General features: G+C 39.8%; 1 protein-coding gene across 1 annotated transcript in view; it reads right to left on the reverse strand.

The window, feature by feature from the left end:
- Positions 1-26700, reverse strand: part of ZBTB47 (zinc finger and BTB domain containing 47) — a 684044-nt gene that overhangs the window by 309343 nt on the left and 348001 nt on the right. Inside the window, exon 2 of the mRNA XM_044066047.1 lies at positions 20989-22344. Within this exon, the coding sequence (XP_043921982.1) occupies positions 20989-22344 (1356 nt within the window). The remainder of the gene's footprint in view (positions 1-20988; positions 22345-26700) is intronic.

Consider the following 26700-nt stretch of genomic DNA (forward strand, 5'->3'; position numbering starts at 1 on the left):
ACATGTCAGAGACATCAGAAATGAGAAAATAGAGAGCCCACTTGCAATGCATTTAAAAAAATCACAATAGTAACCCACTAGGCTTATTAGGAACAATTTTGGAACATATTCCTAGTACACAGTATAATAGCAAAGTAAAGAAAAAACTTTTTATATAAAGAAACTCTTTTTATATTGAAATATAGCACTTTAGCCCTTAGGGGCATTAATACAGAATGCAACTGGAAAGTTTTTATATAAATTTTGTATTTAAAATGTTTTAATTAGTTAGTTAATGTCTAAATGATTTATTGATTAATTGATTTATATTATTGTATAAATATGTGCTGCATTTTCTGTGTATGTATTCTCCTTAGAAGGCTACTGCCGAGGCTGGATTAAATATATTGAGTAAGATCCTGGTTTTTGGTCATTTATATCTTGGATTTTACTTTTGTTTTTTATTTTATTTGTTGTGAAATATTCAGCATTCTGTTGTTGTGTTCAAGTCAGTCTTATCCATCTTGTCCCTGTCTGCTATCAGACAAGATTGCACTTGACCATCGCTCTGCACCTTATGGGTAGTGACCCCACAGGGTAGCTTCATGCAGCTATTTTCATCTGAGCTCAGTTTGGTTAAGCAGATCATCAGACTCTTGCTAATGAAAATCCTCCCCAGGACTTGCAGAGTGGGTGGGTCCTGGCATCCCTGTTTTGTATTAGCTTAATAATTCTTTAATGGAAACATGATAGATATTCTAGATCATCATTTGTCTGGTCCCTCTTTTCAGACCAGTTTGTTAAAGGTGACACTACCAGGTGCAGAAGCTTAATTAAATCTGTCATTTTTTCAACTTTGCAGATCATAGAACCTATCCCTACAACTTTCACCTCCCCACTACCATTCTATCCAACAATCTCACAGCAACATTTCTTTTTTGCCATTACTCTTTATAAGTTGTTTTTCCTAGACTTTTGCCCCTCCTTGCCTGCCTATTAACAGAGGCAGAATATCCTACTCACTTTGCACTAGTAATTCAAATATGATTCTGTTACAGCATCCACCTTTTACTTTGGATCGTGGACTATTCATGAATGCTAGGGTTTGACAGAAGAAAGACAAGGGACAAAAACAGTGGCATGATTCAAAATATATGGGACCTGAATAAGCATAGTGACAACTGTAAGCCTGTACATTTTCTACAGGACAGTATACAGCTAACATTTCTGATTGTGATTAAATCAACAAATAAATAAATATATAAATAACCACAGTAATATATTTCAGTTTGTTGCTGTCAGACAAATACAGTGAACTCCCTTACACCCCCTCAACACAAGGATATACCCACCAACTGCAGCTGACTGCATACACTACAGATGTCAGACTTATGATCACATGAATGAACAGATAAACAATAACCACAGAAATGTATTCAAGCTCATTGCTATTATAAGTTCATAGGTAGATACTAGGCTATCTGCCCGAGGGCATTTATAAGCCTAGCCAGAGTGTGTCGGCGTTCGCCACCCCATTGATTAATTAACTGAGCCTCTGTCAAGCAGAGCCAATGAAGTGATCCCAGGGGTGTATTTTCTGTTACCCATCCACTCGCCAAGGCTTCTCTTGAAGAGTGTTAGTGAGGGGCTCTGCCTAATGTAGTTAGGAATTTTGTTCCAAAGCATGGGGAGTCTCTGTGACAGGAATCTATCCCTCCAGCATGTTCTATTTATTATTGTGGCAAGGTTTAGCTCACTAGAGTGCATGGCTTGCAGTGACTTGGATTTCTTTAGGTGGAGCATGTCCATCAATTCTGAGTTGAACATGGCTTTGTAAGTCAGGCAGAGATCACCTCTGAGTAAGCAATATGCCACTGAGTACAGCCGGAGTTTTTTCAGTCGGGCTGCATAGGACATATGTTTGAGGCCAGTAATCCTCTTGGTGAGGTGCTTTTGTGGTCTTTCAAGCTGTTGGAAGTGTCTTGTGAGGTACATCCCAAATGGGGCATTGTACTCTATGATGGGTCTGATGAGTGACGAGTAGAGGGGCACTATAACCTCTTTATTTCTAGATGCGAACCCCTTAGTAATTAGATGGGCCACATAGAAGGATTTCCTAACTACTTTGGTAATATGATTGTCAAAGGAGAGATTACTGTCTACCTGGGTCCCCAGATCTCTTATTACTTCTTCTGTATTAAGGGGGCTGCCACCTATGTGGTAATTCATGGGTGTTTTGTTTTTCCCAAACGGGATGACTATGCATTTTTTGGCATTTAGCTTGAGGCCATAACTTTGACACCAGGTGTCTGTCTCAGTAAGGCCTTTTTGGAGGATGTCCATGTCAGCCGGAGAGTCAATTATGGCTCCCAGTTTGCAGTCATCGGCAAACTTGGTGATCCATAGTCCTCCTGTGTTTGCCTGTACTTCTGAGAAATATATGCCGAACAGTAGGGGTCCCAGAACCGAGCCTTGCAGGACACCACTTGTGACTGGTTTAGAGTCAGACCTGGAGCCCGCTATTCTTACCATGTGAGTTCTGTCTGTAAGTCAGTTGACAACCCATCTTGTGACGTAGGGGTTTATGTTCAGGCTGGTGAGTTTTTCTATAATACCCGAGTGAGGAATGGTGTCGAACGCCTTGGCGAGATCAAGGTAGGCTGTGTGAACCACCTTTCCCTCGTCTATGGCCTTGGTAACTGTCTCGAAGAAGTCAACCAGGTTTAGTAGGTATGATCTGCCATTAACAAAGCCAAACTGGGTTGAATCAAGTGTTTGGAGGTTCCCAATGTCTTTGTTAATGAGTTCCATGATGATGCGCTCCATAGCCTTGCAGACCAGGCTAGTCAGGCTTATGGGACGATAGTTACCAGGGTCAGTTGTGGCCCCTCCTTTGTGGAGCGGAATAACCATTGCTATATGCCATTCTATGGGCACATAGCCTGTGGAGAGGCTGAGGCTGAACAGCATGTTTAGGTGGGGGGTTAGTTTGTTCTGTAGTTCGTGAAAGACGCAGCCTCGGACACCATCTGGCCCCATTGATGTTGTGTTTTTGGCTTTTGAAAGGGCTGTTTTCACCTGTGCTTCTGTGATTTCCAGGACACTACACTTTTCCGGTATTGTTGTGGGCCCTTTTGAAGTGAGAGGGAGGTGATGTTTGCACTGAATCTATCTGCCAGTATGTTGGCAATATCAGTAGGTTCAGTATATTTTGTGCTATTTTGCATCTCAGAGCATATCTGCGAGTTGCCACTTAGATTCTTGACATAGCTAAAGAAGGCTTTGTGGTTATCTTTCAAATACTTGGCTATTTTTCTTTCGAAGTTAGCCTTGGATGATTTTATGAGAGACCTTAGTTTCTTACTGATACTGATCAGGGATGTCTTTCCTTCTTGGGATTTGCTTTTTTTCTGAACTAGTTTCCTCCTTTTGTTGTATAACGTGTTTATGGCAGGGGTCCACCAGACTGGTTTCCTTCTCTTAGGGGAGCGAGTCTTGGTTTTGCTAAGGATGACACAATCCATGCATCCTTGTAGGTGCTCATAGAGTGCAATTGTAAAGGATTCTGCATCTTGGGCAGTGTTATCCTTTAGCGTGGGGGCTGTGAAACATACCACCTCTTCCTTAAGTAAGGTGAAGTTTGCTTTAGAAAAGTTTTTCACTACGGTTTCCTTGGTTGGGGGTGGTGGTGGGGTGTGGACATCCAGGGTGATCAGTTTATGGTCTGATCTAACCAGTGACGGGTTGACCTCCCATACGGAGCACCTGTCGCCCATGTTGGTGATGACCAGGTCCAATATGTTGTGGCCTCTGGTAGGGGAGTTTACCAGCTGATCCAGGGCATTTGAGTTGATAAATTCCAGGAAGCGCTGAGCCTGGGAGTTTGTACTCGAGTAGATTTCCCAGTTAATGGCAGGGTAATTGAAATCTCCCAAGATCAGGGTGTTCGGTAGGACCTTCATGTTTTCCAGTGTCTCCAGAAAAGCGGAGTGGTGGTCCTGGGTCATGCAGGGTGATCTGTAGCAGGCCACAATTTGCATTGCAGATTTACCCGATGTTAGTTGCACATGGATGATCTCAGAGGTATCATGCTGTGCCACTAACCTGGAGGTGTGGGTATCCTTGATGAATATGGATACACCCCCTCCTTTTGTGTTTCGGTCAGTGTTCTGTGGCCGAAATGTGTGGTATGAGTTGTACCCCAGTAGTGCTGGAGTGCTCTCTGGAGCCTTGAACTAGGTTTCAGTTACTGCACAGATGTTGACGTTCTCCATACTTAGGAGTGCTCCGAACGCATGCATTTTGAGATTTAAACTCCTGGCGTTGAGTAGCATAACCATCATTTTTTTACTTGTGCTGTTTACGGAGGTGGGTTTGAATTTTGAGCCTTGCCTAAAGAGTGCAATCTACTGCAACCCCCCCCCCAATATATATCTATTGATCTAGACAGACAGATATAAACACACACATGCATGCATGCTCACACACTCTCACACTCAGATGTGCCCACCAATTATAGGTGCTTAACAGACTGTGTAGATGTCAGATGTCTAAGTATGATCATATAAATAAATAAATACATGAATAGCCACAGCAATATAACAGAGCTTATTGATATCAGACACATACAGTACAATGCATTACAACCTCCCCAAATACACTTGCATGCAGACACAAAATGTGTCCATCAGTCCTAGCTCTCTGGCACAGAGGGATGGTGCCCTAACCATGACTCGGGCAACTCAACTGGGGTTTGTTTAGAAGCCTCTACACTCAAGAAGCAAGACAGGGGCAGGGAAGAATAAAGGTCAGCAGCCTGCTTGCCTCTAGGGGTTGGAAGGATTGCATTCACTTGGGGACAAATAAGAATTTATCTGGTGGATGCCCAAGAAAATACCAGCAACTGCTATGGGTAATGGTAAGGATGCTTAGAGGATACTTCCTTAGTAGAACTTGAGATGTCCTCTATGGGCAGCCTGTTGCCCATCCCTGCCCTGAAACTGTACTGGGTGTGAGGGGTGAGAAAGGGCCAAAAAACACAAAAAAAAGTTCAAACCACCCTGATGTATGTCTAAATGATGGCCCCTCCCAGCTAACCCTTACCAAGGTGATAGATAAATAATGGGCCTAACTGGCCAGGAGAGAGATCATGACGGCAAAGGTAAAAATGTTAAAAATTTGAACATTAATTACAGCTATTTTGTTGATTGCGTATACCACTGATGGTCTAACTGTGATCAAATGAATAAGTAAAAGCCACAGCAATACATTTTATCTTGTTGCTGTCAAATGCATATACAGCAGAACCCATTACAGTGCCCCTAAACACACACACACACCAATTACAGCCACTTTACTGACCAAATCCACTTCAATTGTCTGATTGCAATCAAAAGAATAAACTCATATTAGCTACAGTGATATATTTCAGTTTGTTGTTGTCAGGTAAATACAGTGCAACCTATTATAATCCCCCCACATAGAAAGATATGCCCACCAACTAGACCCACTTTATTGACTGTGTATACTACAGCTGTCTTGCTGTGAACAAATAAGTAAATACATAAATAAATGCCTATAACTATATGGTTCAGCTTACTGCTATCAGGCCCACATGTGCAACTCATTACTACCCTCCCAGGCATGTGTGAGTGAGCACACACACTCAGATGTGTCCACCAATTGCAACATCTTTATTGACTATGTATACTTCAGATGTTTGAATTTGTTCAAATGAAAGCATACACAAAGCATAACAGCAGTAATATATTGCACACAGATTTGCCCACCTATTAGAAACACTTTCTTGACAATGTACACCTCAGATGATGCCTGATATACTTGAACATAAAACTGTCAGCCATCTGCAACCATGATCTCTGCTGTAAGTAAAAAAAATTAAAATATGACTGGATCAGTTTTGTTATTAGTAGTTATTATCACTGCCCACAGATATATCTCATATTCCACTGTGATACATGCAAGAAAAGAATATCCCTAAAATTCAGAAATATCTGCTGCAGTAATACATGAAATTGTAGCAGGAAACAATAGTAGGAGAAAAGGTAACGTTGGGGTCAGGGCACAGATGGTAGAGAAAATCTGCAGGACTAGTGAGACAATCTCTTCTTTTACCTAGAGGAACTAAAACACTAATGGGACAGCATATTGAAATTACAACTACAGGAGATGAAGACTAACAGTGATGTCACCAAACAGCTAGAAAATGTACTTCTCAAGCTCAAGTAAGGAACTGTATTTAAAACTCAAATTTGAATAAGGCTCTGAAGCAGGCCTAAAATCACATAGGAGAGATTGAGGCTTTTAGGTTTCTTAGGAATCCCACAGGACTGGGCAGAAATTTTTTCTGAGGATAGGGAAGTCTGATGTGCCCAGATCAGCATAGTACCACCACAACCTTCACCAGGACAATGTGTTTCAGAAAGCAAACATGGATAAATAAATAAAACAGGCCTAACAAATGACATATGAAGGAGAACTAAAATATCCTACTTACACTAACATATGTATCTCAACATGCAGTCATGCATGCTATTTGCATACCAAATATAACTATTAGAACTAATGAAAATGTAGTATTCATTTAAATTTTCTTTGAAATTCATCACTCATCAAAATGATATTATCATTGTGGTAATTAAAGCTAATAGGCCGCTGTGGTTCAGCGGTTAGCGTTGTCACCTCACAGCAAGAGGTTCTCCAGTTCGATTTTCAGCTGGTGTGCCTTCTGTGTGGAGTTTTCATGTCCTCCCTGCAGTCGAGTGAATTTAAAGACATGCAGGTAGGTGTGTGCGAGTGTGGGTGTGCCTTCCTTGAAGGTTGGGTGCCATACTGGCAACTCTACACCATAAAAACTCACTGCCAATTATTAGCGGACCGGAGTTCCGTTGTGGCGACCCCTAACCGGAAAAAGCCAAAAGACTTTTTTATGTGATCCGTCATAGTGAACAGTTTTGCAATTTGAGACACTGAGCATCTATAACTCAATGCATCTCAAGCATTTAACAAATAAGAAATATTTACAATGACATTAAAGTGAGATGTTAGTACCCAGTATGTGTTTAAATATATATATATAGATATATATATATATATATATATATATATATATATATATATATATATATACAAAGGAATAACTGGAGATCTGTCTTCCCCAAAACTTTATTCACTATTTTTTGTTGACATATGATGATACCAGATATCATTTCACACAATTTTGCTACACTGTTTTACATTATATGTCGGGAGATTTTAATATCTCTGATTGCACATGCATTGCATCAGTGCAAGATTAAAAGTCCTGACTGCCGATGCTGGTGGCCCAATAAGGTGCAGCACTGAGCAGCAGATAGCTGTCTTACACTATGACATAGAGGATTATGATCGGCTCACCAATCATCACCTGCTTATTGTGTTCAGGACATGGATGCCAAGAAATTCACCTCCAGTGCTAAGCTCGAGAGGTGAATCTCGACATCCACGTCGAGAACACATACTTTAAGGTTATGCTCTGTCAAGCAACCGTAATTCTTTGTAGTGCATGGAATTTTATCTGCATCATGTACTACTAGTTACAGGGCAGAAATCTGTAAGTGTTTTACCAGCTTTCAAAGCCTTACAACACTTAGTAAGCATGTCAGACAAGGAGTGTAATGCAGGCCATTATGTTTGCACTTACTTTTCATACCTCTGAACTTCCTAGATTTTCACAGGGCTTCCAGATTATTTCTTCATATTTTTGATCTGTTCCTCATAAAAATCCTCTTATTCTAGCACCTGAGTTTAAGAAACCTGGGGACAGGTTACCAGTACAGACAGCTGACAAAAGCACATTTTTTTTATTTCTGCTGCTGTCATTTGCTAGTCAGTACTGCCTGGCACTCGATCTGACCTTAACAACCTTAGTAGGGGGTGCGTAACAATTTAAGGTTGGATATCTTGCCATTCTGGCACTTAACCAGTTTGTCTTTTTCCAAATATCAGTGCATAATCAGCATGCACCATGCACTACATAATTAGATTACAGACTCTAATTAAGTGCTATGTCAGTTCTCCAATAATCTATCAAGTTCAGAAAGAGAAAAGAAGAGAAAATCTACGTTGATAGTCTGATACTTAATATCCTTTGAAGTAGGATGACAGCTGTTTCAGAGATAAGAGTAAAACAAAACAACAATGAGCATTTTGAATTCAATCAAAATTATTATTGATTATAACTTTATTCATTAAAAAGGACCATAGTTGTGCAAATTCATTCTGAACTGGTCATGAAATATAAATGTAACTAGTCCCAGATTATACATCATGTTCCTGTTGTGCTCTTAAGGGAAAATTGTGAAATATTACTTCTGTTTAAGTGACAGTCTCACATTGGAGTCAGTAGTGAAGATTGAAGCTCCTTAGTTACTGACCCAGGATAGTAAGGGACGTCACATTAATTATTTGCATCCGGTGGGGTATTGGCCGGATGTCACATTTAATTTGTGGTAGTCTAGTGGAATATAACCGGATGCCATATTTAATTGGTGGCAGTGGTGGGATTTTTAATTGAATCTCAGTAGCCTGTGGGTAGCTGTCATTAAGGTGTGCAGTCTTGACAACCACAAGGTAAACATTCAGAATTTCAAACCACCACATTTTTAGATATATAGTCAGAGATAGCAGGCAAGGATGTCAACAGAAGATTTTAGCAAGTTGACAAAGATCCAGTTGGCTAAGAAGTGTGAAGCCAGAGGATTGGTGCATGCCAACCTGATCAAGAAAGCAATGAGTTCAGCCTTGTTTGCAGCCAAAGCTCGACCACCCATTTAGAGGATATCCAGTTTCGCATTGGTGATGTGCAGCCTGCCAAGACAATACAGTCCACATTTTCTTCAGAGGATCTGAGAATCCATCTAGAGTTAAGGAGATTGGAACTGGAGGCTGAAAAAAGGGAGAAATGCAACATCTGGAAGCTGAGGAAAGGGAGAGGCAGCATTGATATGAACTAGAGGCTGAGGAGAAACGGCATCAATATGAACTGGAGGCCAAACATCTTGAACTGGAATCAGCAGAGAGACTGCACATGAAAGCCCAATGACTGGAGACTGAAGAGAGACTGAGATGTTTGGAAGCCGAGGAAAATGAGAAACAGAGCTTGCATGAAATGGAGCTTCAAACCCTTTGAGAGGGTCATGGAGGTAATGGAGAAGAGAATAACCAGATCCCACAAGCTGTACAGGTTAGTAAACTTTTTCCCGTAGTGCAGGAATGGGAATGACTTTGATAGTTTTACTCATATCTTTGAGATGGTATGTACACAATATGATGTTGACCATGAGCTCTGAGTTCGGCTCTTGACTCCCTTACTCCATGGTAAAGCTGTTCAGACCATGTTAAAATTTTCCGATGTAGATTGTTTGAATTATGTTAAAGTTAAGAACTGTCTTCTAGATTGTTTTGAACTAACACCTGAAGCTAACAGAAAAAAGTTTTGTAAACATATACTCAAAGCAGATGAAAGTGTGCCTGATTATGTTGCTGACTTAAGTACTTACTTTCACAGATGGGGGCAGTCTAAACCACTCCAACAGAGTACACAAGTAACGGGAGGAAACTACTAATCCAAGTGCACAGTTAGGGATTAGATGTTTCAAGTGTGACCAGAAGGGACACATAGCAGTCAATTTTCCATTGAGTCAAGGTGAGAAACAGAAGGTGAGGGAGCCAGTAAGTATGGATGACAAATTGCCAGTGGTAAGTTGTTTAGAAACAACTGTGGTGCCAAATTTTCTTCAAAATTTATATCCTATCTTAGTAGATGGTAAACAGGTAACTGCCAAGAGGAACACAGCTTCTGCCATAACCATTGTGAGGCCTGCAGTGGTTCGAGAAGAGCAGTACTTGCTTGGGCAGTCCACTCCAGTCACAGTGTCGGAAGGGACCCCATTCCAAATACCTTTAGCTAGGGCTCATCTTGACTGAGAGGGTGGAAGAGGAAGCAAGCAAGTAGGTGTGTTTGAGGACACTCCTGCAGATGTTCTGATAGGGAATGACTGTGATGATGCAGTGCCTTGTGTGCATGCAGTGACACATAGTCAGGCTAGGAGACAGGCATGTAGGTCCGGTAGTCTGAGAGAAAACCAGATAGAGCTCAGAAATGAAGCTGGGACTAGTCTGGTGGCTGTTTCAGAGAATGAGATATCCTGTTGCAGTACGTCTGAAAGTGAGCCACAGCTGCTGGGAGGTACTGATGTTCCCTTGGACATGGTGACTGCAAGAATGAAGGTGAGTGATAATACTCAGAGTGACAGTGAGGTACAGCTGTTGGAAGATACTAGGCTTCCTGTGGAAGGGGAGCTTGGGAGGGTCACAAATGTAAAGCTGAGACAGGCTCAACTTATGGACCCTACATTACAAATCTTGAGGTAGATGGCTAAGGAAGCACCTCAGGTTCAAGGAAGAGGAGTCTGTATATGGGAAAAAAAGTTTGTTGCATAAAGCATGGACTCCTGGAGGTGGGCTAGAAGGTGAGGTAGTATGGCAGTTGGTAGAGCCTAGAGCCTACCATCTGCTACTTCTAGTTATAGTCCCTAATATTCCTTGGGAAGGGGATATTAAGGCAGAGAAGGAAGGTTTGTTGTATAGAAAGTGGACTCCTAAGGGAGGGCTGAAAGGTGAGGTACTGTGGCAGTTGGTACAGCCAAGACCCTACCATCTGCCACTTTTAGCTAAAGCCCATAATATCCCTTTTGCAGGTGATATTGACATAGAAAAGGTGGCAAATGCTTATTTAGAAATTTTCAGCAGGGCAGGTTTTCCAGAGGAGATACTGACTGACCAAGGTGCCAACTTCATGTCAGACCTGCTGATTTATGTGTGGAAGTGCTGTGGAGTGAAACATTTAAAGACCACCCCCTACTATCCCCAGACTAATGGTCTTGTGGAGAGGTTAAACTCTACCTTGAAGATTATGCTACAGGCATTCGCAGACCAACATGTGAGGGAGGTCTTGGATAAATTAAGTAGGGCAGGATTAACCATTAAACCCAGTAAGTGTCAAGTGGGTATGGCAGAGGTAACTTACTTAGGACACAGAGTGGGAAGTGGTAAAATTAGGCCAGAACCTGTTAAGGTGAAAGCTATTCAAGCGTGGCCACTTCCTGTTACTAAGAAACAAGTGACAGCATTTCTAGGGACAGCAGAGTTCAAGCGTGGCCACTTCCTGTTACTAAGAAACAAGTGACAGCATTTCTGGCGACAGCAGAGTACTATAGGAAATCTGTGCCTGATTACAGTACCATAGCTGCATAAATAAAACAATCCTCTGGTTGAAGCAGCCAACAGCACAACCCCTCCAGGAAGCCCTTAAGTTCCATGCTGGCCCCAGCCTTAAAATGGAGATAGTCTGGTGCAGTAGGAAGACCTGGTAGGCCCAGCAATGGACCAGGGCACTGGGTAAGACAGAAAGAAAGAAGAAGAAGGGGTACCAAAAAAAGGTTAACAGTATACTCATGAGTCTGAATGCATTTTAACAGACATACATACTTAATGGGAATAATTTTACAATCCTTACCCCCATTCCCACCTAAATTGTGTTGAGAATAGGGTAGCTGTGCCAGTTGTATAACATTTAAAAAGAAGCAATTGTGCTTAATGATGCATATCTGCAATCAGCCATATCAGCAAGCTATATTTTCAGTTAATTCCATTTGTAAGGCTGGCTAACACCCCATAAATCCCTAAAACAGATATTTCTGAAGTTATGTTGTCTGTTTCAGACAGTAGGTTTAATTAAATACAGTTTTATTTGTTAGTGGAAAAGACTTCAAAAGAAAGCTAAATAAAATGCATCAAGAAGCCGGGGTAAGAGCAGCATGCTAGAGCCGAAACATCAGTATAAGTACTGGGACATGCTGCTGCAAAACCTACACAATTCACATCTCTCCTCTCAGTCTTCTTTTCCACAGGTGACTGAAAATGTGTTGATCAGTATGTTATGCATAAATGGATCATGTTTCCCAGAAATGGTGAATCGTGTGTCTAGTCTGTATGCCCTGACAAATTACAGTGTGCAGATCACCCATCCCATATCATGCTGTTTGGTGCAGGTAAAGAGAATACTTTACAAAGAAATTTGTTTCAGTCCTACAGGCCTGCTGCACCTGTTCACTTTGCCCAAAACGGCCAAATGAAAAGAAGGCTCAGGTGTGCCCTTTCAGACACCTTTCTTATAACCATCACAACAGATTGTTTTACAGCTAATACTGCAGGTCCACACAGAGACAAAGAAAGAAAGAGACTCGTCTATTCAAAAAAAAGTCATTATGCCAGGAGTATAAGAATAACTGTCTAAAGTACTTAGTACAACAACAATATACCTTCCAGAAATGACTGAATGACAGACTAAGTATCAATGTAAAATAACTGAATTTTACCATTAGATAACTGCCTAAAAGGATGCTCCTTACAAGGGTGCTTAAAACGTTATCAAAGGAAATGGGAAACAAAGTCTGGAACTAGTGTCTTCTTGAAATCTTATTTGCACACAAAGAGGTCATGAAGGCATCTACATATCTATCACTGTTTCCTTTGCTGTATTCCACAGCCAAGAAAAGAAAAGAACAGATGCATGAGTATTCTCAATATCAGGCCCTGACAACTTCCCCACCAGACTAGATTTGATTAAAGGACTTAGGCAATGGAGACCATCAGCCAGGGAAGGATGAAGTAAGTGCCCATTGCTTGTCTGCCTATTACTGCGGAAGGGAGGTGACGTGTTCCAAAGGTACAGGTACCACCTGTAGGATGTACAGATAGTGGCTCATGTGCAGACCTCCAGAGGCAGGACATGACCTGCCAAGCAGTATGTATGCAGTATTGCATGTTAATGTTTGTAGAAGCGAGCACACACACACATACACACACACACACACACACACACACACACACACACACACACACACACACACACACACACACACACTCACTCTCCAATATTGCAAGCCATGCCGGAGCAGTGTCCTAACTGGCCCACAGTGGGATGGTATAAGAGTATACAAACATCTTCAGCGGATGCCACTGATGATGCTTGAGGAACCACTTCCTAGTCCTCAACACAAAGACATATCTTCACTCCTAGGTTATCCACCTTTGATGAAGAACTCCCAGAGTAGGAGGTAAGACCCACCTTCAAATCATAAGGGTGAGGAAGATTCTTCTAGACAAGGCTGAGGGTCAAAAGACTACTGGAGAGGTAGAAAACCTCTGAGTCAGCCCTCTGCATGGGCTAAAAGAGATGCAGTCTTCTTTCTTGACGACACCCATAGAGCAAGTTTTCTTTTAAGTGAAGTTTGTGTGTCCTCCCACACTGACATATACCATGACATCCCTACTCTAGGGTAGGATGATATTTCTGCTCCCACATGCTCCATTTCTGACTCCCCCAAGGAATACAGGCAAGCTAAAGCTATCAGCGGGGGCAGAGTGACATAGTGAGCAGCATTGATGCACTTCAGTTCTCAGCTGCGTTACCATCTGTGAGAGATCTGCATGTCCTCCCTGTGTTTACGTAGGTTTTTTCTGGGTACTCTGGTTTCCTTCCACAGTCCAAAAGACATGTGATAGGCTGATTGGTGACTCTAAATTATCCACAGGTGTGTGTGTATGTAGTACACAAGGCCTAGCAATCTTCTTCCATTGCTCACTTGCCTAGTAAACTCTGTGGATGGCAGCACCTATTCACGGTGGAGTAACAGAAAACTGCAAGAAAAAAAATAAAACAATTTTAACTTTTTAAACTTAAAATACGTAAAGAGGACTTACTTCTAAAATCAGTCAGCATGACTGTTCAACCTAAGAGAGTCAGCAGGAGGAGGGAAATGGCCATCAAACACAATGACTGCAATACTAAATAAAGACCTAAAAATCTTCACAACGTTTGTGATGACCAAAAAAAGGAACACTCATATGGTCCAGCATAGATTTAACTCTGGTAGACGACTTCATCACAGTATCAGAAGGGTTTCTACAGCACACAGAAATGAAATAGAAATTAGGCAGATAAACTGCAGTTTTTATTTTGTGATACAGAGAATGTTTGAATGGAATAGACAAAAGTACCTTTATCAGACCCATCTGTTATATAGTCCTTAATTCCCCTGTATGACTAGACCTCAAAAGTGTATGAGTCTCCAGGTGCATATTTAAGGCAAATAGGACCTTGTCTAATTATATGGATATCTGCATGAAGAACTGTGAAGGCTGTCTACTGCCACACTATCTATCCTTATGTTGGGGGCCATTCACACATCTGATCAGGGAATCCCACAACCATGTTGAATGTAAAGCTGAGGTAAGATACATGAAATGCTTCTTAATGCAGAATACATGGTTCTGCTGCTTAAGTTACAACAGATACAAATGGACCAGTTTGTTTTGCCTGTATAATGAATTTGGATTAATTTTTAGACTAAGCCCTCAGAGTCAGATGTATTATACACTGGATTTCGTAATGATGGGAGAATAAAAATCTTAGCCTCATTTAAATCAGTAAATATAGTCTGTAGCTATTCTGACAATTATATTACAGCAATATGCCATGGCAAGCTAGGGTAAATCATATTTTACCCATTGTGGGAGGTATGGGATAAGTCATGATGTCACAGCCCCAATCCCCCAAGACCAAACTAGATCCCCATTCCTGGTAAAAATATGAATTAGCTATGACTCTTCAAAGGTGAAGATCAATATACAATGGCACCATCTTAAAAAGAAAACCTATTGCCTTTTCACATTAATACCACTATGTTACTGACACTACATTTTCCCTATCCATCTGTTCTGATGCTAGCCAGTGGCAGTGGAATAAAGATTAATGTGCAAGCATGTGCCCTTGAAGGCTGGGATGCAACCGCAGCACATCAGACAAGTATTAGTTCTATGACAGTAGGCAAACAAAAGAAAGTAAATAAAATGGTAATTTCTAAACAAGAATAGATAAATTAAATGAAAGGTCTAAGTTTATCGTCATAAATATATACTAGGCTACCATCAGGTAAACATTTAGACGACTAACCACTGAAGTTCCAACTACTTGCTCCCTCTTTCCATAAGAGCTTGAGCAGCTAAACCAGGAGTGAATTTATAGAGTCCCATCCACTCATCCATGATGGATTTAAACAGTGTTAGGATGCTGCTTTGTTTGATAGTTTCATAGCTTCATAGATGTATACTAGGTTAATGACCATTGTAGCCTAGCCTAGCCATGCATTCCAAATCTCTGACAAGTTCTGGTACCCTTGATAAGTGTAAGCAGGGGCCTGGGAGATAAAACTTGTACAAGCAGCATCCTGGGAAATGAACCATTTATAAGCTGCCTGTGTCCATTAGAGACATATGTGTCAGATCAGAAATGAATCCACTGTTCCCCATGCAATTGTCCAAGTTACACTTGAATTGGGTTAGGCAGGAAGTCTGCTTCACATGGATGGGGAGTCTGTTCCAGAGAAGGAGTAGTCTCGGATACATGTCCTATTTATATCACAGGCAAGGTTTAAGGGTTTAGAACAGGTAATTCTGGTACTGTGTGTTTTGCAGATATGCAGGTGGTCCATCAGCCTTAGGCCTGACAATGCCTTGTATGCCAGGCATAGATCTTCCCTCAACAGCCTGTAGGAGACAAAATGTAGGGATAGGGCTTTGAGGTGGTCTGCAAAGGGCATTATGCCCTGTACTCTTTTTATGAGGAACCTCTGTGGACATTACAGTTGTTGGATGTGCCTGGTTAGGTACATACCAAAGGGGCATTGTACTTAGTGGTACATCTGATGAATGCCATGCAGTAGAATAATGACCTCTTTGGACACAGATGCCATACCTTTGTTTATAAGTTGCACAACATAGAATGAGTTCCTTACTACTATAGATATGTGATGGTCAAAAGCTAGATTACTGTCTATGTGTGTCCCTAAGTGCCTAACTATTTGGTTTACTGTTAGGAGTGTGTTGTCAATATGATACTTACTTGCCTCTCAGTAGTCAACTTGGGATCAGTGCTTCTATTTTCTGCTGGTAAGAGCTTCATAGGTGACAGCTTGGAATCTGTGCTTATATTCTGCTCCTTGCGAGAGAAGGAGCATGGTGCATTGATTTCTGACTGTTACTGATTGGGCAGTGAGTGTATGTGCTTGACATTCCTGATTGATATGGTTGCTATTCAAGGCATCTACCAGGAAAAAGCTACAACCAGCTAACAGACCCATGCATCATCTGGGACGAGACTGTGGATCACCAAACAGGCTGAGGCCTGCTTCTCATCTTGGGATTAATGCTAATGTTTTGCCCTCATCCATTGCCCACACCCCACTACCCCCCACCCGAAAGAGACAGGGATGGTTTTGCTCCATATCCATCTATACCTCCTAATCAGTTTGGTACAGATGGGGTGTTACCAAGATAAGCAAGACAGTGCAGGAAAACTGGAGAGGTTGAGGGTAGGACCATAATGACAAACAACTACTGCATGAGTGAATGGTAGGAGATAAAGGTCTGTGGTGAGAAGGATAGGGTCAAAAATTAGGAAAATGACTTATTCCCATAGAGGTCTGTCCTGAGTCTAGTATTCTTCATTGTGTCTGTCTCCAACATATCTGACAGAAAGGGAACACAGAACAAGGTCAGGCTCCTCACTGTTGACACAGATGCAGATATAGCAGTGGAAGATGTGAGAAAGTCTAGCAAAGGGTTAGAAAAGGCTGACCAAAGGAGTAGAAAGGTGACTGAGGAGGATCAGTGCACACAGTTGCAAAATACTGCTCTTAGGCCATAAAAAACTAAACCTGATGTGAACTATGAACTGGATGGAGTGAAACTGATTGCAGCAAAGCAGGAAAAGGATCTAGGGGAGTTAATCATGCCTGGATGGGACCACCAGAGTAGAGTGAGAGGGCAGTGGTAGCAACAGATAGAATGCTAGGATATTTATTCAGGAGACAGACTTTGGAAGCATTGAGGTAATGCATCCATTTTATAGGGCTCTGATCAAACCACACCTTGAGTACTATGTACAGCGCTGGAGCCATACAAGGAAAGGGGCCTCAAGTTACTGGAATGGATTCAGAGGACAGCTACCAGAAAGATCTATGGGATGAAGAGAAAAGCACATGAACAGATGCTAGATCTCATCTGAAAAAGAGCAGGCAGGGAGGACATGCTACTGGTGCACATAATCATGTAATGGAGATGCGATAGGATTATTCGGGGCAAACAAGACATATGAGGAATGAGGGACCTAGCCAGCAAACCGTAGGGACTAACTACTGTCTGAATCTTAAAGTGCTTATCGACCCATGGAATGGACTCCCAGAATGAGCAGTGGAGGTGGAATCCACTGAGGCATTCAAAAGAGCATGGGACAGAAGAAGAAAGGGTAAGGGGAGCTAAGGATGGTGGGGGACTGAATATTAAAAGCATTTAAAGGGTAGACTAGAAAGTCTTACTGCCTATTTCTGCCATTAAGTGAATGAAAGGTTATACCACAATGGTTACTTGTCAACACATGAAATATGAGACAGGCTTGTAGTGAAGAGGTTGTAACGAAGCTAGCGAATTTCTTTATATGTTTAGAAGTTGCTCCTCTTTAAACTATTTCCATAAAATGCCTGGCTATACCCGCAGAAGGGGCAATATTTCCTGTTCAACTGAGAACAATACAAATGAAAAACGTTTTTGAAATATCAAGTATCATGTTAGCAGAACTTAGAATACTGAACGGTGTGCTGCCTTGGTGTACCGACTGATGGACAGAAAGGAAAGCAATGGACTTACACACAGCCGTGTTAAGCAATCACTCCAGTATCATGACACTTTCCCTACCAACATTTTCAAGATGATCCAGCCACCTCTAGCATCCAGTGATGTAAGTTAACAAAGGTAAAACATTCAAAAATATAAGTTCTTCTGTCCCAAATGTTTGTTTTCTCAGTCTGAGGACTGGACACACAAAACTCTGCCTAGTAAGCCATTTATTTTATCACTGTGTGCAGCATTCATTTTGGAGGTTATAATACACCGCTGCTACATTAAAAAGAATAAGAGATACAGACAATGCATGAAGCCTAATATATGTAATATTTTCTTTCAAATCATGCAGACACATATGAATATTTATAGTCAGTAGTATTAAGACAAGTAGCATATTGTCAAAATTTCATTTGACCTTTGTATTGTGCTGCTGTAAGTGAAAGACTCAGATCAAGGCTGAAAAGGGTTATTTACACAGTTCACTTACCTTGTTAACAAATATAAGAAAAACCTACCCAAGCTAAAGTTTTCACTCTGATACCATAAACCTCCTGTAATAGAGGCCCATTGGATATATGCAAATGACCTCTTAAGGACATCAAGTGTTTCAGCTATATGGCTTCTGAATGCTGATGACTTTTTTACATTCTCTTTTTAAGTCTTTATGAATACATTCAGGCCAATAAAGCCAAACCCCACCAGCTGTGGACATGCATATTTCGGCCTTCTTATGACCTCGTCAGCACAGCATAAGTGGACCATTTGGCTACACTTCAGAAACACAGGGTCTTTCCAGCTGATGTCCATAACCAATGTAAACAAACTCTCACCAAACTTTTAGAGTGCATGCACGTGTGTGATTGAGTATGGTACACTATTTTAAAGGATGTTTTAGTTTGTTTCTTGGTGTTTTTCAGAAAAGGAGTCCACATCTTTATTTAGACAAATATTTCACACCTCATACCTTCAGAAATGGCTAGTTAGTAGTCAATGGATATGTGTGAGTCCGATTGCAAATCTGTGTGAGTGTATAACAGAGCTATAGCTGGGGCAGTTAGAGCCCCTTTTATAATTATATATATATATATATATATATAATTTTATAATTCTCCTTTTGCTGCTCCCCAGTAATAGTTGAAAAATAATAAAAAGTCTTCCTGATGTAAGAAAAGAACTGATATGTTTCTACATAGTAGGGCTTTCTTATTTTTTACTACAAAAATGTAGCAAAGAGCTCTACCAGCTCCTAGCTGCAGTTACTAACACATGCTCATTGCAAGCAGTATTTTGAAAAATGTAAGCATTTGTTTCAGGATTATTGGCACTCACACTCAACAACCACAATCAAACAATTGCACCACTGACTCACAGGGACAGCAGCTCTTCTACAGTGCCAGTCACAACCATAACAGCTTCAGCCTGGGACAGCTGCCCTTTCACTCCACATTAGCTTCTTCTACAGTGCCAGTCACAATCATAACAGCTTCAGCCTGGGACAGCTGCCCTTTCACTCCACATTAGCTACAGCTTTGTTGTATGAGGGTTTGTGTGTGTGTCTGTCTTTGTGTATCTGTTCATCTGCATCTCTGACTCTTTGTTGGTTATTTGGCTCTCTGTGTGTCTGTCTGTCGGCGTGCACATTTGTGTGTTGGTCTAAGCATGTGGGTCTATGTATCTGATTTGTGAGTCTATGTGTGGGGGTGTGCGCGTGTGTGTGTGTGTGTGTGTGTGTGTGTGTGTGTGTGTGTGTGTGTGTGTGTGTGTGTGTGTGTGCCTGTGTTTGTCTGTCTAATAACTGTCAAAATGGGCAACATACAAGTGGTTTATCAATAATTTTATCTAATCACAAGTGATTTTAAAAAGTAATCTAATCATATTTGATTTAATGATATTTATCAGTACATTTTACCAGTTATTACATATATTTTCTGGAGCTTTTCTCTCCAGGTCTCTGCAGAAAATGGGCTTCTGATAAATTAAATAAATAAATAATAAGTTTATGATTTTATGATCACTGGCATGGGTTTTCTTAGAGATTAATCAAATCATATTGCAGTTTGCTTTAGCACAGAGTGCTCAGTTGTTCAGACCAGTGGTGCATTTACAGTGTTTTTTCCCCTTTCTTCAACCATAGTGCAACTTTGAAGTTGTTATATATAACTTAGAGGAGTGCAGGGGGCTCTCTTTTTAAGTTATTCTAGGTTAGATTAAGTGAGTTTAGATCAGCTATGTTCAGTCAGGTGTATTTAGATATTTTGTATTTTAGGTCAAATGACATTTACCTTTCAAAATGGCTGTGACAACACAGCATTTGTCTGCTGTTTTGGCCACAGTCACTGACAGGTTTATGGAGCTGGTAAACGGAATTACACAGTGACTTGATTTCATTCTGTAAGAAATGTGTTGTCTGTCTCTTTTCTATCTTTTTGTTATTGACTCTGCTGTTTTAACTATCAGGTTTAAGTATTTTGGAATATTATGTTTTTAAATGGACATGCTATCGCTTTTGAGGTGTGACCGAGGTGCAAAATCTGGTTAAGTGACTTGCTCAAAGTCACAGAGCTGACAAATGAAAGTTGTGGGAATCAAACACAGGACTGCTGGAGTATTTAGGTCTAACAGTACTTAGTTTTAAACCTCCGCATTAAATTACGTCTGAGATTCATAAAAGATTGCATCACACTTGTACAGCGCTAATATATGGGAGTTTGCTACATGGGGTGGCTCATGGCCAACGAGGCATACGCTTTGTATTGTCTTAGGATTACCCACACCCTGTGCATGGTGACTATGCTCATTAATTAACATTGTGCTATATCCTACCTGTCTATTAATTACATCCCATGTGTAGGTGTGCATGTAATCTATTTACTTATTTATATGCAAGTGCAATCTTTTACATATTACTAAGGAAGCACAGGATGTATGTGAGCTAAGATTACCAAACCTATTTTTCTGTATTACTGCCACTGCCAATTTACCTTTGTCTGTACTATGACATTTGCAATGCATTCCACAGTTTTGTGGACCTTTATTTGAACACAGAGAGGAAAACATAATTATAAACCAAAAAAGAACATACAAATATAAACAAGAGAACATTTTCACAGAAGTATAATTTCCTGATTTAACTCGCCCCAGGAAAATTCTTACTTCTGTCTAGGAACATATCTGTAAATATCTTAACAAAATTAAACATTTTACCTGGATGTTCTTCTCACAGGCTGTCTGTTGATGTAGCAATAACTCACTCTCCAACAGGAAACGCTTGCCACATTTATCACAGATTTGCATCCGGCTATGTGTGACATTCATGTGTTTTTCAAGATACCACCGGTTGTTAAAAATTCTGGGGCACTTTTTGCAAGGAAAGTTCTGCTTCTCCTCAAGTTTCACTTTCTGTCCTATTGACTCCTGGTCCAGCTGTTCCTTCGCCGCATGACGCAGAAATCCTGGCTTATTTCTCCTTTGTGACCTAGAAGGAACTGCTACACTGTCTGTCCTTGTTGGCCTTGCTCCACTACGAGTCCTTATAAACTTTTCCTTTAGTAATTCTGCAACATCTTCATCCTCTTCATCTACCTCATCTTCACTTGTATCCTCTAGGTCTTCATCATCACTTTGTTCTTCATCCTCTTCTCCAATCTCTGCATCTTCATCATCATCTTCCTCTTCTTCTTCATTGTCTTCCTCTTCATCTTCTTCCTCAGAATTCTGATTTTCCTCTTGGCAACCATGGAGCATAGTTGTGGTTTCCATAGATGGGGGCTTCCCCTCAGCTCCTTTGGAGACATTTAGTGTTTGGTTGTTCAGGTTGACCTCAACAATTATCTGTTCACGATTGAAGGTGCTCTTGCAAACTGAAACATCTTCCAACTCCTCTCCCTCAATTTTACACACCCCTCCTCCTCCTCCGCTGGTTTTATCTTCTTTGAAATACTGCTTCTCCTGGACTGGAATATGGTGCTGTTTCTCAGTGTTATCCTCCACACGCACAGAATAGGGGTTACTTCCATCCCGGGAATAAATTTTTGTATGAAGAGGATCCACCTCTTGTTTGATTTCACGATAGTACTGAACTGAGACAGGGTTTCCCAGGTTATCTTGATTAGTCATTGCATCTGCCAAGGGCAGGTTTAACGACCTACTGCTTATGAGCTCCTGGCATGACGTGGCGATTTCAGTCATCTGGAGAAGAGTAGCAGCATTCAGTACATCTTTTATGTTGCAGGAGGTCACAAGTAGCTTGGAAGTATAAATGAAATTCAGAATCTGCTGCAGGCCTTGAGCAGTCAGTGATTCCAGGGACAGCTCCACTCGTTGTAGTTGTTTATTCTGCGTGAACAGGGTATGAAAGAACTGACTGTAGGCTGCAAGGACTCCTTTGTGTGCTGGGAATGTATTCTTTTGCCTTACCAAGACAATGTCTACATCGCACAAATCTGGCTGAAACAGACGCTGTTCGTTGAGTCTGTCCATCAGACATGTAAAATGGAGGGCAACATCCTCCAGAAGTGAATATTCTGTAGCTGGGTAGTCAGTTGTCTTTTCAACTATCAACTGCAAGTAAAGAAGAATAGAGATATTAAAATTTAATAGAAAAATCAGATACAGTGATGGCAAAAACATTTTATAATGCTATCTCATATTCTGTGTTACAGATTTCTAACTAGTATACTTGAGAATGCAGTATGTTCTCTGGTTTAACATTCAGAATGCAATATATTTTAAAAACTGCATTAGGTGACCAACTGTACAAATGCAGGTCACTGCAAGTCTGCAGCTGTCCAGGTCAGTACTATACTGCGGTTTAAGATTAAAGATATTTTCTCAGATAGTGCAAGGGATATTTAACTAACAAGCAATTTGTAAGCAAAGTGTAGTGTACTTACATAGTAACCTAAACAAAAAATGACATTTTATCCCTACCACCTCACAAGTATAGCATTAAAAATGATAACACCAATGCTGTGGTACAACATTATTGAGATTGTCTGTCACAAGGCAGAAAAAGTCTTACAGTCTTTTTATCAATGAAATTGTTTACCTTTACTGAACACTCATTATGCAAATAGGCTAAAAGTAAGTGTTATGGGAATTTCACATGATGCAAACCTTTGCAAAGCCCAGCAAGAGGTTGTTGCATTACTTTTCATTTAATAAAAATGTTATGTCTGGGACAGTATTTCTGTAATCTGACCCACTTCCTCAAGAGATTACCGTAGTGAAAAAAACTACTATTTTCAAACACAATCAGTAATTTCAGACATGAAGTCATGAATACAGTAATAAAAACTGCGTGTGTGTGTGTGCGCGCGAGTGTGCGTGTGTGTGGGTGTGCTACACACATACTCACATTTATTACATATATACCTCTTAACTGTCCAGAATTTTGCAGAATGTCCATTTGTGGTTTTCTGTCAATTTTTTGAGGATTAGAGTCACTAAATGCATGTTAATACAAACTCTGTTATTCTAGCAACTTTCTAGGTTTGTAAGAGCAGTTTTTAAAATCCGTCCCTATTTTTGGCATTTGTTCCCAATTCTTGTGGTAAGAGAATAAGAGGTATGATTACATGCACAGGTTCCCTATTGCAATTCATATACTCTGAAGTTTGAGCCCTGGAATTATGAAAAAAAAGGACTGAAAATACAAAACAAAAACAATGTTCCTGGCTAATGCTAAACATTATTATTCTCCTTTAAAGTTGTTTTTTTTTTAAGGGGGTATGCCCCCTTGCACCCAACCAATATGAGGATCAAGTCTTCCACTCCCCTGAGCTTATAGATACCAACTCCAAGATCACCATACCTCGAGTAAAGGTAATATTCATAGAAATGGCAATCTTAGAGTGGTGCTCAAGTCCAGTAGGAGAAGGCTTATATTTAGCATGCACAGGGGCAGAAAGAACCCAAAAAGAAACAAAGTTACTGATCTTTAACTTCTTTTAAATGACTTTTAAATTGCTAGCCCTATTCAAATATTTTAGTTATAACTCCACAATTTCAGTTATAATATGTTTAAGAATAAATATAGAACCGGTGAACAAACTGATAGATAAAGAAAGGTTCACTATAATTAGTGACATCACACTAAGCTGAGCTACAAATAAATCAAATCTAAAACATCAAACAGTAAATTTATCTGCACTTCCAAATACATGGTAAACAAATACATCACCATATACAGTGAAAAAAGACAATTTTTGCATAGATGATGCCCCTATGCCTTTAGATTTGGGAGTAGCCAATCTCTCTCTCTATACACACCCATATATATATATATATATATATATATATATATATATATATATATATATTTATATATATATATATATATATAAATATATATATATATATATATATATATATATATATATATATATATATATTCAACTGCACTTTCACTAAACCGGAGTTGGGCTTCTAAAATTCAGTGATGTGTGAATTCAATGATGACAAGTAGACCCATATATATATATATATATATATATATATATATATATATATATATATGGGTCTATGTTAAAACATTGAAAGTGCAGTTCATCGAACTGCACTTTCAAGAACCCACTTTAGCGAAAATGCATAACATCGAACATGCACTTTTGCTAAAGTAAACAAAACAAAATTAAAAAATACACACAAAAACAAATGCACCCCCCTACTTTAATATTCTAACTCCGAGATCACACTACAGTGGGGAAAAGGGAATATTCCCTTATCCCAACTGTAACGCGATCTCCACAAAAGAGTTGTTAGTTGTAAATTAACAGAATATGTTGATATACAACTAACAAAACATGCAAACTGCATGTTTTTTCATTTTTTACTTTGTTTTAGCGAAAGTGCATATTCAATGTTATGCACTTTCGCTAAAGTCAGTTCATAAAAGTGCAGTTCGATTAACTGTACTTTTGACATTCTGACAAGGACCCATATATATATATATATATATATATATATATATATATATATATATATATATATATATATATATATATATAGATATATATATAGATATATATATATAGATATATATATATATATATATATATATATATATGGCTCTCCTGCAATTTATTGAATGTGGATTTGTTCGATAAATTACTGGCAATTTGTTTTGAACATCTGAATTACCAATCATCTGCACTGCTGAAACAGCTAACTATGGTTGTAGTAGGGATGGGAGTGTCTGTCGGTTGTGGTTAGAGTTACAGTTTGGTACGGGGATAGATTTAATGTGTTTGTGTGTGTGTGTGTGTGTGTGTGTGTGTGTGTGTGTGTGTCTGTACACTCACAGACACAACAAGGTCACACAAAGGTAGAGAAACGGAAAAAGATATAAAACTCTCAACTCGCTCTTTGTATTTCCTCAGAATCCCTCATTAAAAACATGAATTACAGCACCTGTGACACACACCAAGCTCTAATGCACTATAATGTCAACACAAGCAAAGAATCTTGTTTCTTCTATGTTTCATATAACTATAAAATGATGCACAATCATCTGTAGCTCTTCCAAAAAAGATATTTGATTTTCTATGTTTTTCCAATCTTGGGTAAAGTGGTATTTTAAAGTACAATCATAAAAATATATATAATTCTAATATAGGAAACTGAAAACAATATGGCATGTTTACAAAGGAATGCAGTACATTAGCACAAACAAACCTGAAGCCAAAACATTTAAAATTGTGGGAGTGCTACAATGCACAATGACTAGTCATTATTTATGTATTTTAAAATACACATATACCATGATTTCAGCCTCGCTTTCCACATGCTCCACATAAGGTAGAAAAGCAAGTGTCACCTTTCAGATCCATCCCATAAATATTACTCTGTCGCACAGGTATGCAAATAAATGCTACCTAAGATACAGGAGAATACATTTAAATAATCTGTTTGCTTAGTTTCTACAAATGAAGGCTGTTCCACTAAATCATAAGTCAGAAAGGCTTACAGCTAGCAGGAAGACCTAACACAACTGGCCCTACTTGTGATAAGCCTTTGATATTTGTAGACTGCCCTACCACTGAGGTTTCCTGCTGTTCAAGATCTCGTCATGGAGGGCAGTCCTGCTAATGGAGCGACATGGTAATGTGGCGGTCACAGAGGATGGCTAATTTTAATTAGCCATCTTGTTTCACCCAGAAATGACTGCAGCTCCAAATTTACATTGTCAAGTGAGTCAGAGAATTGCTCAGCTACATAATTTCTACTATTGGAGGAAAAAGTGAACATCATCAAAGATGGCAGCCACCTATTCACCTCTATGGAGGCAGTCATGGTTCAACAAAGACATAGGGGTGGGGATGTGGGTGCGTGCATGTGTGTATGTGTGTCCATAGGGGCATGAATGAAGATGGATGAAAATGTGTGTGTGTGTGTGTGTGTGTGTGTGTGTGTGTGTGTGTGTGTGTGTGTGTGTGTGTGTGTGTGTGTGTTGGAACATAACTGTGGGTGAAAGGGTGAGTGCTTCTGTGAGTGTGATAGACTGTAGGGGGACTTAGTTGTTGTGTGTGTGTGACTGGCAAATTTAAGCATAGGAAATGTTCCATTTTTAATTATTACAGAAATTGTGACTGTGTGTGTGTGTGTGTGTGTGTGTGTGTGTGTGTGTGTGTGTGTGTGTGTATGTATATATATATATATATATATATATATATATATATATATATATATATATATACATACACACATTTAAGCATAATTGAAAATAAGAGATACACAGAAGCTCATAGTAAAAAAATCTATGTCAGGAAATAAAGCAACACTCAATTAAGTATATAACTTGAGATAACAAGTAAAAGTGTAGAACATGACAGTGTTTAATTACGTGCTGCAAAGAAATGCCTGTACTAAAATGTAATATAAAAAATATTGAAAATTAACAAAGAAATAAGCTTATGT

Source organism: Protopterus annectens, chromosome 3.part0, assembly GCF_019279795.1.
Source record: "Protopterus annectens isolate FY-2018-M chromosome 3.part0, PAN1.0, whole genome shotgun sequence".
Lineage (NCBI taxonomy): Eukaryota > Metazoa > Chordata > Ceratodontiformes > Protopteridae > Protopterus > Protopterus annectens.